General features: G+C 37.2%; 1 protein-coding gene across 2 annotated transcripts in view; it reads left to right on the top strand.

Moving 5' to 3' along the window:
- The window catches only part of FBN2 (fibrillin 2), a 150,946-nt gene that overhangs the window by 119,445 nt on the left and 18,710 nt on the right, over nucleotides 1–12,791 (top strand). For both annotated transcript variants that reach the window (XM_088156922.1, XM_088156923.1), the window contains 10 exons: nucleotides 182–307; nucleotides 1,038–1,163; nucleotides 1,699–1,851; nucleotides 5,970–6,038; nucleotides 6,569–6,694; nucleotides 7,433–7,558; nucleotides 7,944–8,069; nucleotides 9,345–9,461; nucleotides 10,970–11,098; nucleotides 11,383–11,502. In XM_088156922.1, coding sequence (XP_088013048.1) covers nucleotides 182–307; nucleotides 1,038–1,163; nucleotides 1,699–1,851; nucleotides 5,970–6,038; nucleotides 6,569–6,694; nucleotides 7,433–7,558; nucleotides 7,944–8,069; nucleotides 9,345–9,461; nucleotides 10,970–11,098; nucleotides 11,383–11,502 — 1,218 coding nt within the window. The remainder of the gene's footprint in view (nucleotides 1–181; nucleotides 308–1,037; nucleotides 1,164–1,698; nucleotides 1,852–5,969; nucleotides 6,039–6,568; nucleotides 6,695–7,432; nucleotides 7,559–7,943; nucleotides 8,070–9,344; nucleotides 9,462–10,969; nucleotides 11,099–11,382; nucleotides 11,503–12,791) is intronic.

Genomic DNA, 12,791 nt, shown 5'->3' on the forward strand with positions numbered 1-12,791 from the left:
TGAGCATCTTATCCATGCATTCCTGGAGAGCAATTTAGAAGCAAAAAACCCGCAAAAAAACCACACATGACAGTTCAAAGCTACTACTTGGCAAAATTTCAGGGTAGTAGTTGAATTCTCTTCTTTCTTTTCGTTCTGGAATGAAAATACTGTGAGTTTTATTTTTTTCTTCTGTTTTCAGACATTGATGAATGTCAGGAGCTGCCAGGTCTCTGCCAAGGTGGAAATTGCATCAACACTTTTGGCAGCTTTCAGTGTGAATGCCCAAGAGGTTACTACCTCAGTGAAGAAACAAGAATCTGTGAAGGTTGAGTCCTTTGAACCTCTTCCTCTGTCAGAGTGCTGTTATTATGAAAACCACTAATTTTTAGCCTTAAATCCATAAGTGGGCATGGTACACCCCACCGTTTCCTAGAGTCTTCCCTAAAATTATTGTCTTTGGCACCAGTGATACGATTAGCACAAAGCTTGAAGTGGAAAAGTTGGATATATTAATGTTTATTTTAGATATTAGATCTCAGCCATGTGTATTCAGTAAACTAAGGGGTTATTGATGATTTCTGGCTTCTCACTTCAACACCTTGTATCCCCTGCAAGTTCTATGATGCTCCCTGCATTTTGGGTGTGAGACTAGCAGTTTAATTTACTCAATATGAAGTAAAGTTCATGCTGGTTTTCCTTCTTTGTTTGAGATTTTTTCATAACAGTTGCAACCAAAATTGTAAATTGACCCAAAAACTAAAAAGTGATTAACACTGCTGTGAGAAGGTGTTGAGTATCTTTTGTGAAGTTGATTTGCTTCTTTTTCAGTGGCAAGTTCAAGAACTTTTAGTTATTTAGTGTGTTGTCCTGCACTCAAGAGAACTAAGGCTAAACTTAGAGGTTAAAATCAGAGCTGTATTTTCCAAACTATTCTTTAAATGAAGCATTTTTGTTATCTTAACGTGGTTTACTATGGTTGCGTTTCTCAGAAACATTTGCTTGGAGTTGGACCTCTTCTCCCTCACCAACTGCAATGTTTTTTCCTTGGTCTCTAGATATTGATGAATGTGTTGCACACCCTGGTGTCTGTGGTCCTGGAACCTGCTACAACACCTTGGGGAACTACACCTGCATTTGCCCACCTGAATATATGCAGGTGAACGGAGGACACAACTGCATGGGTATGTGAAATGTCATCTTTACAAGAACTGCAAGGATATCAGACTGTTGGAGGGCCAGACCCTGTGCTCTGTGTTTATTTTGAATATTTTTAGCTCCCAGTTGGTGTCGTGTTGTCAGGAAACAGATCCCTGTGATTGGCATGCAGCATTCAAAGGCTCCTACTCCCAAACCGCCTCACTGTTCACTGCTTTGTTTTAGCTGATCCTTTCCAAATGGTCGGGTTTACCATAAAAACGGATCTCACAAATATCTACACTGTGTTTGTGATTTATAAGGGAGAAAGAAATTGCCTTTTCCCCCGTTATGTCTTTAAACAAAAATAGAAAATATGTCACATAAGTCTAAAACAAAGACTGTGGATTACATCAATCCTTAAATTATTTTTAAATTATTTTTAAATGCCTGTGTTTATGTTGCATTTAGAAAAAAGAGTTAATGAATCATTGTTTGGTTTGGTAGGGGGTTGATGTTTACTTAATGCCATAATTATCATGATGTGGGTTACTTCATAAGTGCTTCTTTTCTCACATCCAGACATGAGAAAAAGCTTTTGCTATAGAAGCTATAATGGAACCTCCTGTGAGAATGAACTGCCCTTCAATGTGACCAAAAGGATGTGCTGCTGCACATACAATATTGGAAAAGCCTGGAACAAACCTTGTGAGCCATGTCCAACTCCAGGAACAGGTAAAGCCCTCTCTGGTCACCTCATTTTGTTATTTTCATTGCTTATCTGCTGCTTTGACCTAATAGCTAAATTTAACATTTCACCCCAAAAGAACTTTTACTGAGTAGTAATACTGGTGTTGAAGATACTGGCTGACCAGAGATACCTCCTGTTTAGCCTGTCTGCCAGGATAATTAATTTAGGAGAGTGTAAGTTGGTTCTTGATAGTGGAGACACATTTATCCTGGTAGTCCTAATCTGTCAGAACATCAAGAATGGGTTTCATGCTGGGTGCAGGAAGCCTTTCTCAACTTTCCAGCTGTGTCTCACATTTGATCCATGATCTGCTTAGTTGCTTTTACATTTCCTCCGCTGAAGGTGACTGAACTTGAAAAATGCTCAATTAATAGGGCATTGCAATGGGAAGTAAAAAAATCTCTTCTGTAAATGCAGATGAAAATAATAAAGGAGAGTTCATTTTCAGTCTTTATGGAATTGGTTTCCTGGAATAAAACACCCCTGAAAGCTCAGTTCAGAAAAGTCATTGGTGGGAGAATCACCAGCTTGGAGGGAAACCTGACATTCATTGCAAGATTCTTTACATTTGAAAAAAAGAACAAAGATGCTTAGATGAAAGTAAAAAACTCATGTGCCTGTTTTTACAAACCCAGTTTATTGTTTAATGTACTTGCCCCCAGTTTACTGGTTTACTATCACTAAATCTACGCGTCCAGTGCTGTGATTTTTAAATCATTTGTGATTTTAGTGTGTAGAATGTATTACTTCTATTCCAAGTGGTTTATCCTGGTGATGTGAGGGAAACAACAGATAATTTAAGGAAGATTTTCCCTCACAGTAAAGAAGAGGAAAACTGGACTGAAAAGCAAACACTCTCTTTTCCTTCTTAAATAGGAGGGAGAATGAAGGAATGCATCTAGCAGTCAGGAATGGGAAATAGAAATAAGCTTGAGAGAGGAAATACATGTTTGCCACCACACAGAGCTCATGAAATTCTTTCCCGTAGTCATTTATCTAAATGTCATAAAATTGTCATCATGATGACAACATGATGAGAAAAGTACAGCAAACTTCTAGCAGGGATTCATGCAATTAATGTCCTTGGGTAGAAGAAAGAATTCTCCTTTCAGATTGGTGACACTCAAATTCTCAGAAACTTCTGCAGCTTTTAATGATTTGTTGAAACCAAAATTGCTTGGTATTGTGCAAGCAGTTATGGGGTTTAAATATTTCCTGAAGTATTTCCATATTGCTTTGTTAGCTTTTCTAAATGACTTTGCTGTTTTTGTAGGCATTGTTGAACCTTTTTCACCATGAAAAGGGATTGTGTGAGGGATCAAACACAACTTCCACGTGGAAATGGTTGAACAGCTGCACTTATGTTCTATAATCAGTTGTTTTGCAATCTGGGTGAGGGCTGCACATCACAGGCAGGGGTTGGGGTACACTGACCATGTCACCAGACTGAGCCCAGTGGCTCATTAGGAGCATTATTCTGCCCTGGTGAGGATTGTAAGTGAACTTCACATCCCCATGCATTCCTCCTGCCTTTTATTTTCCCTTGGTGAACAGAGCTCTTTCTTTTTTTTTCTCTGTTTATGCTTAGCAGTCCGTCTCTGTTGGATGACTGTAAGTAGTAAAGACTATTTTGTTTGGTTTTACACATAATATAGATCATAACTAGTAGCATACAGACTTTAATCAGAAATAATAGTCCTTTTTTGTTTGGTTTTTTTACCTGAAGAAGTGTAGAAAGCTGCTTCACTGTTAAGAGGTAATGAAGAATGTGTAGAACTCTTTCATGATTTGGTAATTTCAGGAGTGCCTGATCTCAATTCTTTCCCTGTTATATGACAGATCTTTTTGTCCTAAAAAATAGTATAGTTGTAAGTATATGGGATTCTGAAATCTTTTTAAAGTCACTGATGCAAAGCCAAGCTTCCAGAAGGTAAATCTCTGGCATGTTTTTGTGTGGATATTTTGGCACTTGGTATAAAGGCATTTTCATACAATCCTTACCTAATTATATACTCTTTCTCTACACAGTAAAAACTGAGGAAAAAAGTGTGAAAAAGTGAATTCAGTGAAATTCATGAAACTTGGGTTAGCATAATAGAACAAAAGAGATCCTGCAACCCTTGGAGCCTCTTCCTCATCCTCCCAGACCTGATGTGTTTTATCATGGGACACCACTAGGACAGGGTAGTGAGCACAGGGCTCTGTTTTTGTCTGATACATTCACTTACAGGCTTACGGACAGCAATAAATGGCATAAATCTCCTTTCAGAAAAGAACTACATTGCTGAGCCTCAGATCCTAATTATAAGCAGTATGTAAAATATGTTAGTCTATTAAATAATTACAATAACATATATTAAAGATATATCTATGAAAGAGCAGTAAATTGCTGGGTGGTAAAGCACTGTGGTAGACCTCTCTGTAGCCCTGTACCCTGTACTGCAAGAATAACCTGGGTGAGTTTTAAGAAGCCATTAAAGAGTAGGACAGAAGAAAGGAGAAAATGCTGATGTTCAGATACGCTGGATCCTGCTTGGCTTAGAAAAATGACTAAGTATGTCTGAATGCAGGAAAAAAAAATTGCCAAATATCATTCTGAGCAGTGCTTAACTAAATTTGCTAAAAATGAGGATGTTTGGTGTAAAGGAGGCAAGAGTTATTCCATTTATAATGGTAGTTAAACTTCTCAGAAACATGAGCTGCTGATGAGCTACCATTAAAATGTAGATGATAAGAAAATCAAACTACAGCCAGTAAAGACTAAAATAGCTCCAGATTAAAGAGCATTACTTGCAGGAATACAGAAGGAGCTCTTTGTTTTTCATTTTCTGATGCTAGAATAATTTGTCAGCATTTCAGGTTTAGAGACACATCAAAGGTTGGCTCTGTACTCTTCCTTCTGTTGGGTAAAGAGATTTCCTGTAGGTCTCCAGCAACACCAACAATGAGCCCAGCACTCATGGAAGACTGCAGATATTAAAACTTCCAGAAACCCTTTGAATTTCATGTCAATCTGATGTTTTTGTAAATTTTACTCACTTTTTTGAAACATATTTCACTTAAACCTAATGCCCTGAATGTACAAATAACCTGCCACATACCTTGAAATGCTTCCCTGGCAGTAGTTTGGGAGCTGAATATTGAAACATACTTTTTCTGGATAATTTGAATGCTGGTATGATATAAAAAGGTGCTGAATAGAAGCTGCATGGTTAGTGTTTGCAAACTGTTCATTCAAACTGGTAGTGTCTTCACAGTGGAATTGCTTCATTTCCCTCAAACAGGTACAAATTCCTCTGGTAGTATTATGCAATTTTGAAATGCTTGTAGTTGCAGGCCTGTCATTTTTTGTATTTCTTCCTAGATAAAAAATTATTACTTAATGTGTAGTAACATGTTGTCTGGAGAGCACTGTTCTGGCAGTAAAACATCATCTGCAATCATTAATAGAATCCATGCTAGAAATTTTTCTCTGTATGCAAACTGACTCAATTTCAAACACCTTTCCTCGAAAACTGTGTGTTAATTTACTTTGCACCTCACACCAAGCATTTCCCATTCTCCAGGTGCAAAAAGAGGATTTAGAAGGAGCATATTAAAAAATGTGGGGTTTTTGGAGCATCTCTTTTTCAAGCACGGTCTCCATTCTGCTGAACAGTTCAATGGAACTAATCTGCAGTAATTCCATAGAAAATAAAATGGACTGTATTGTGAAAGAAGCCTATGTACTTGAAAATTATATTTATTTCTTGTATTTGAAAGTGCTGCTATAGATTCTCACTACAGATGCTTAGAAAGCAGGAGTAAACCTTTAGGAGTTCTATTTTAAGAAAAACCAACGAAACCTAACTGAATGGCTGCATTCTTAAATCAGACATTAAACCATGTGCCAAAATCTGCAAAGATTTGAGGAAAGTATGAATTACAATTTCAATTCGCATGTTTTGGCAGTCTGAATTTTCAATGCAAGCTTTGGAAGAGCCAGTTGCTCTCCTGAATAGATTTGGCTTAAAATAACTCTTGAGTAGCTGAGAAGATTGCAAGTAATTCTTGAGAGATTTATGCATTCCCTGAAAATGCCTTGCTCTCTATTTTGCTCCAGTTGATTTCAAGAGCCTGTGTGGGAATATTCCTGGCTTCACTTTTGACATCCATACTGGAAAAGCTGTTGGTAAGTTTCACTAGTCTTATTTTAACCAAAAATTGTTTTGCATGATGTTTTTGCGCCTGCATAATGTTAACCAAAGTAAACATTTCATATACTAAAATTGTTAAGTTTCATTTTGGAGGTGCAGTGGTGAAATAAATTGAGACTAACTTTTATGTAAAATATTTGTTTGTGTTGTTTTTAATTTCTGCATTTTGTTATGTTATTTTGCTCTCGTGGCATCCTGGTTCACGATTTTGAGTTTTAATTGGTAAGATAAAATTTCGCCTTCAAAAATACTCTGGGACTTCTCTGCACATTTCTAAGTTTTGCATCTTGGCCAATACTTAGTATAGCTCTGCTTTGATCACTTCCTGAACTTCCTGTGCAATTTTCTGTCATAATGGACATATATGTGGTTTTGTAACCCGTGTGTAATTTCTGTAGATTAAAGGGAACGTCTCAACTCAGTTTTAAACACAGTGAAAATGAGAATCATTGCAGTGTGTAAAGACATGATGGACTGTACTTAAAGTAGCTTCTCTGCCTTTCAGACATAGATGAATGTAAGGAAATCCCAGGAATCTGTGCCAATGGAGTTTGCATCAATCAGATTGGCAGTTTCCGCTGTGAGTGCCCCACTGGATTCAGCTACAATGACCTGCTCCTGGTCTGTGAAGGTGATTTGAAATTTGGTTATTTTCTCCTGAGCCCCCCTTAAGCTTATCCTAAAGGGAAGGGTAGCATTTAATTCATGTGGTTTTCCAAATCTAAGAGACAGACTGTGAGCTTTTGTAGGGCTTGAGGTTATAAATCAGTTTAAGTGTTTGTCTTTAATACAGATGCACATGCACTTAATAAAATTTGTAGTAGTTTTCTAGTCAATGTTTTTTTTTTATTTTAGGGAGAAAATTTATTTCTTGTTCTTAGAACTTCTCAAAGAAAAGTATCTTGGATTTTTTTTCCAACTTGTGTCTCTTCTGCTAATTTTAGAGGCAGAGATACTCATAGAAGCTAATAAAGTTTTTTGTGTTGTAAAGACTGTGAGTTTTGTCATTTGTTTGAAGATTTTGTGCTAATATGTGCAACCTAAAAAGTCGCAAACTGTGCCACTTACTTTTTCAGTTCAAAGGCAAAGAGGAATTTTTTTCTTTCAATACAAAAATTTCTTTAGGCAGATGCTGCAGATTTGCAAAGTGACTTTGATGTGTGGTAGGTTGGATTTGTGGGATCCTCTTTGATCCACAAGGTGACAGGGGTGAGGTGGTGTTGATTTTGCTCTTGGTGTGCATTCCCAGCACACAGGGCTGGAGGTCGGGCTGCTCGAGCTTTGTGGAGGACTGAAGCTTTCCTCTTGCACAGACAGTGTAAATCTGAGGCAGGAGTGGTTTCTGATGCCTGAACTCTTGGTGTTTCAGATATTGACGAGTGCAGCAATGGGGACAACCTCTGCCAGAGGAATGCTGACTGCATCAACAGCCCTGGGAGCTACCGCTGTGAATGTGCTGCTGGCTTCAAGCTGTCACCCAATGGTGCCTGCATTGGTAAGAAATCTGATGACTTTCCTCTCCTGCTTTTACCTCACCAACGGTATGCATGTGTTTCTCCCAGCATCCCTTATTTTCTGTTACTTATGTGCATTCTGCTATTTTGCTTTATGGCCACATTTCTCAGTAAAAGTAAAGACAGGGTGATATTTTTAAAGGATATGTTCTAGATATCAGCCCAGTCATGACAGTAGTTTTATCTTCAAAGTGTGTAGGCAAACACTTCCTGTAAAATTAAATTCTGTTACAATTCAGATTTACTTACAGATAGTTTTGAATCTGGTTTTAATCGTAACAACGGATTGTAAAAACATTATTGTGTAAAATGAGGATATAATGGAGGTCAATAACGTTCACCATCTGTTTTGTGTTTTTGTTATAGATCGCAATGAATGTCTGGAAATTCCTAACGTTTGCAGTCATGGTTTGTGTGTGGACATGCAGGGAAGTTACCAGTGCATATGTCACAATGGTTTCAAGGCATCTCAAGATCAGACCATGTGCATGGGTATGGAGAGAAAATACTTTCTTGTGTGTGGTTTGTTTGGCTGTGGGCTCTTTGCAGGAGGGAAGATGAGTCTAATTTTTTCAGTAGGTTGTATTGACATTAAAAAACTGTTTCAGGCATTTCTGGGGTTTTTTTTGTGAATAAAGTCTGTGAAGTTGTCCTTGGAAGAGATATATTAGTTTAAGAAAAAAACCCACAACAAAGCAATGTGTTCTGAGATAGCTCCACGTTACTGAAGAAAAATTTCGACATAAATACATGATAGTGGCTTATTTGACAGAGGATTTTATAGGATATATCAGGGAGTGATAGAGCTTGAAGCTAAAAACACACATTTTCCAGTGATTTAAATCCGTTGAGTTTGTGTCATTTAATAAACAGAATCCCCCTGTAACTGTACTGTACTGTAACTTTGTATTAATTTCATATGAAAATTATGGCATGATAGAGATGATACAAGAAATAAGATTAAATAATAAGAATGTTCTTCTTGTTCTATTAGTTAGTAATCAGTTCTACAGGGTTTTAAAATGAAAAGGTGATGCATTTCAACTTTAAATGGATATTTAAAACCAATTCATATTGTGGCGCATATTCATACTCTTCTTGTATTTAAACTAAATCACATTTGTCAGACGATCAGAGGAGGATATTTGGGAAAGTGACCTGTTTTGACAAAGCAAAATTTTGAAGAACTAGCAGGACAAAATCTCAATACCTTCCAGATCCCTATGAAACTCCAGAAATTGCTGTGGCACACAGCAGGAGAACTTTAGTCCCTTTTAAAAATGGATGTTTGCAAAAGTTTGTGAGCAGTGTTTGCAATTCTGTATGTGATATTGACATTATCCACTTACTTACATAAATTGAATTGCATTTTCAAGAGCTTTTCATGGGCTCTGAGGTAAAATATGTACATAACAATTCATCATTTCAGGGCTGTGATGTTTAATCCTTTGTAATCACTCCTGATCACTTGTATATGTTAAAGAAATTAAGAAATGTTAGTATGGAAAACAAAAAAATGGAATGCCTTCAGAGAACTGCACATATATATTTATTTTTACATGTAACAGTACATTTTATTTTAAAATACACACAAAATTACATCATGTGTTTTCCTCTGTGTACTGGGAAGCTGTAAAAATCTGTAGCATAAACACAAAATGTGACAGATGAAACAAGGGACCATATTTTAGGATATTATGCACAGACAACACATTAGCCCATACCTGAGAAAACCAGTTCCCATGTGCAGTTTGTCTCTCCTTGCAGATGTTGATGAGTGTGAACAGTATCCATGTGGAAATGGAACCTGCAAGAACACAGTTGGATCATACAACTGCCTGTGTTATCCAGGATTTGAATTAACTCGTAATAATGATTGTGTGGGTAAGAGACCTAATCCAGGCGTTTGTTTTCTTTGCTGCTGGGTTAGCGTGCCAAGGAGGACAGTGTGTAGTTAAACAGAAGAGATGTCAGAGTGTGAAGAAAGTTAATTGAGTGCAGTAGCTTCTGCTGTTTCCAGCCCTAGAGGTTAATCCTTTCAGTCATGCTTTAAACTAATTCAAAGTGTTTTTTAATTACAGCCAGTTGAGGTAATACAATATAATCCTAAATATCTGGACTACTGGGGCAACTTTCAGTTCACTTAGGTTTTAATGCATCTCTCAACTCTTGTAGACTTCCTTGGTATTTACAGCACATCTTTGGCTACAGGCACATTCCCTAGGCACCACTTGTTCTATCCCACCACCAGTGCTGCCTCCTTTATAATATAATATAAATTTATGTTTATATATAATATAAATAATTCCTTTATTTCACCATTCTGCGTGACTCTTGCACAGGGTGAGAAAGAGGCAGACCAGCGTAAGAAAGCCAGGACAGCTGATCTGTAACCTGCCAGATCTGCTCTCCTAAAAAGGAGCAAAGTTACACAGAGCTGACACAGGCATTGCTATTTCACATTCCCTAAAGCACAGCGCACCAGAATATCTGATGAGTTTGGACTACTTTAATTCCTGGGTTCTTGTGATAAAGCAGTCGACACCATCCTGGGCTGAGAAATACTTGCTCATAAACCTTGAGATCTCCCTTGTGCAGAGCATAAGCAAAGAAAAGAGGGAGGCTTCACACACAGAAGAAAGACTCAGCAAAGTCTAATTGTTCCTTTGGCTTCAGAAGAGAACTGATACATCTTTTAAAAAGCATTTTAAATCCCCCTCTTGCCCAGGAAAGAAAAAAATTAAAGGAACAAGAATGTGCTGCAAAGTACAAGTTTTTCGTATAGGATGATGCTTATCCAATATCCTTTTCAATTATTCTTCCTCATCCATGTTTTTCCTTATGCAGTGTTCCTTTAAGTCTGCATTACTGAAGTAACCACACAAAATAACAAGCATTTTAAAATATCATTTTCAGAACTGATACAAAGGAGAAAATGATCCTGTGGAAAGCAAATTACATAGTCCAAAACTTGAGTTTGGCAGGGACAGGCTTTTAGGCGGAAACTCAAGTGCATATGGATCCAGATAAAATCCAGAACACCCCATGTAACATTTCCTCCTCTCTTGGTAGACTTGGTCCTTACCACTCCCTTACCAGTCATTGAATATCTCCAGATGCAGTAACTGAGGTAATGCTATAAACCTGGAAATTGTAATATCCTATTAAAAAAGTGTGGTTTAATTAAAATGTGCACCCTATGCTCAAGTGAGAGTTACTTTCCACCAGCTGTCAGCTGATTTTTTCTTGCTACAAAACGTACTTTTCCACAGAAACACCAAGTATTGAAACTTGAGTGTGTGTGTAACATAACTGTATGTAATATACTGGGACTCAACTCTCACTTCTTGGGTTAAATTTTGATATTTTTTAATTTATTTTTTTTTAATCAGATATTGATGAGTGCAGTTCCTTCTTTGGTCAGGTGTGCAGAAATGGACGGTGTTTCAATGAAATTGGTTCTTTCAAATGTTTGTGTAATGAAGGATATGAGCTTACTCTGGATGGCAAGAATTGTGTTGGTATGTATGAAACCACATGATGTTCAAGTACTGATGAGCTGAAATAAACGAATAGCTCCCATGTAGAGGGAAGCAACACAGTCTATCTAAGTATCAAAAGACAATGATAGTGATTTAAATGAAAACACGGTAAAAGTAATAGGCTTTTTTTGGAGTAGTTGTTGGTCTTCAAGCAATTAATTGCCTTAGAAAATTAGTACAGAATCCTTCAGTCTTTTTCATGCTTTGTTACCATAAGAATTACAAGATTCTAAAACTTTCTTGATTTCCTCCTCTGCCCAAAGATACCAACGAGTGTGTGGCACTGCCTGGTTCGTGCTTTCCTGGTACCTGCCAAAATTTGGAAGGATCATTCAGGTGCATCTGTCCACCAGGATACGAAGTAAAAAGTGAAAGTTGTATTGGTAAGGCAAGTTGTTAACTGTTACTCCTGAACAGTTTAAGAATTTTTATGTGGTTCTAATTGGGTGGAAAGCAGTTGTACACTCTAATGGTTGTGGATGTTTCCTGACTTAAAATCAAGGTGACAGGGAACAGGTATGAAGAGTCTTCAGGAAGAGGTTTTGAAAAGGAAGGCAGAAGAATATTTTGTACTGTATAGTACTCTGTTTTGAACAATAATTTCTTCATTAATGCAAGCAAAAATACTTTTAAAAAAATAAGTATTTTTTATTTTTCAGCCACTTTTGAAAAAATGCAGTTCATAAAACAGATGTGCTAACTGTATTTATATAATTTTTTATAGAAGATAATTATTGGTAATCAGTGCATGAACTAAGTATTTGGTTTCAGAGGGAAACGAAGTTCAAAAATTTTGATAAAATTACGACACTTATAGGAGCAATCAGTTAAATCAGTTTTTTCTAACAACTGTTTTGTATAATGCCTCTCAAGTGCTGAGATGCAGGAGGAGAAGGATGATACAGCAGACTTCTCATCAATCTTTATGTTCTAGTTCATTCATAGAGGGCTCACTTAAAGCCTTGAATGCCATTCAGGAGCTGAATGTCACACACTGAACTAAGATTTGCTGTGGCAGAGAACAAGAAATAAATCCAAGTTACAACTCCCTTTTCCAACAGAGCAAAGCGTGGGGTACTGTGAATTTATTGGGCATTTAAGATTTGATTTACTGCCACCTAATCCGTGTGGCTGCAGGAACAGGAACCATTTTGAACTTTTTGTCTTGAATATCAGGATTTATTTTACTAAGTTCCAAAGTTCTCTCAGCCACTTGTATCACGCCACCACTATTCAGTTTGCCTGCCAACTTCATGATTTCTTTTGGCAGCTGCTGACTCCATATTAGCAGTTATGTTTGAGGTGGATTCAAATCACCTACAGTTCTAAAGCCTTGAATATAAAATAATGAAAGCTTTTGGTTTTCAAGGAATGTTACTGTTTATGGCCACTTTAGTACCTTCTCAGAATCTATGCTTTTGAGAGCATCAGTGACTTCCAGACAGATTTTTGCCCAAACTGAATGAAATGGACTTGCTTGCATTCTTTTGTCATCCTGCCACGTGTCCAGAAAATCTGAAGCTAGAGCTCCTAGGAAATGCCCAGATTATCGCACGTGATTGCACTAAAATTTAGATTAATATTTTGACAGCCCTTGCAGCAGATGTTCCCCATTACTCTCTATTGATGTTGTATGCAAACAGCTTTATGAGAATCCATTACTTCTGTGTGT

Source organism: Sturnus vulgaris, chromosome Z (genome assembly GCF_052056855.1).
Source record: "Sturnus vulgaris isolate bStuVul1 chromosome Z, bStuVul1.hap1, whole genome shotgun sequence".
Classification (NCBI taxonomy): Eukaryota; Metazoa; Chordata; class Aves; order Passeriformes; family Sturnidae; genus Sturnus; species Sturnus vulgaris.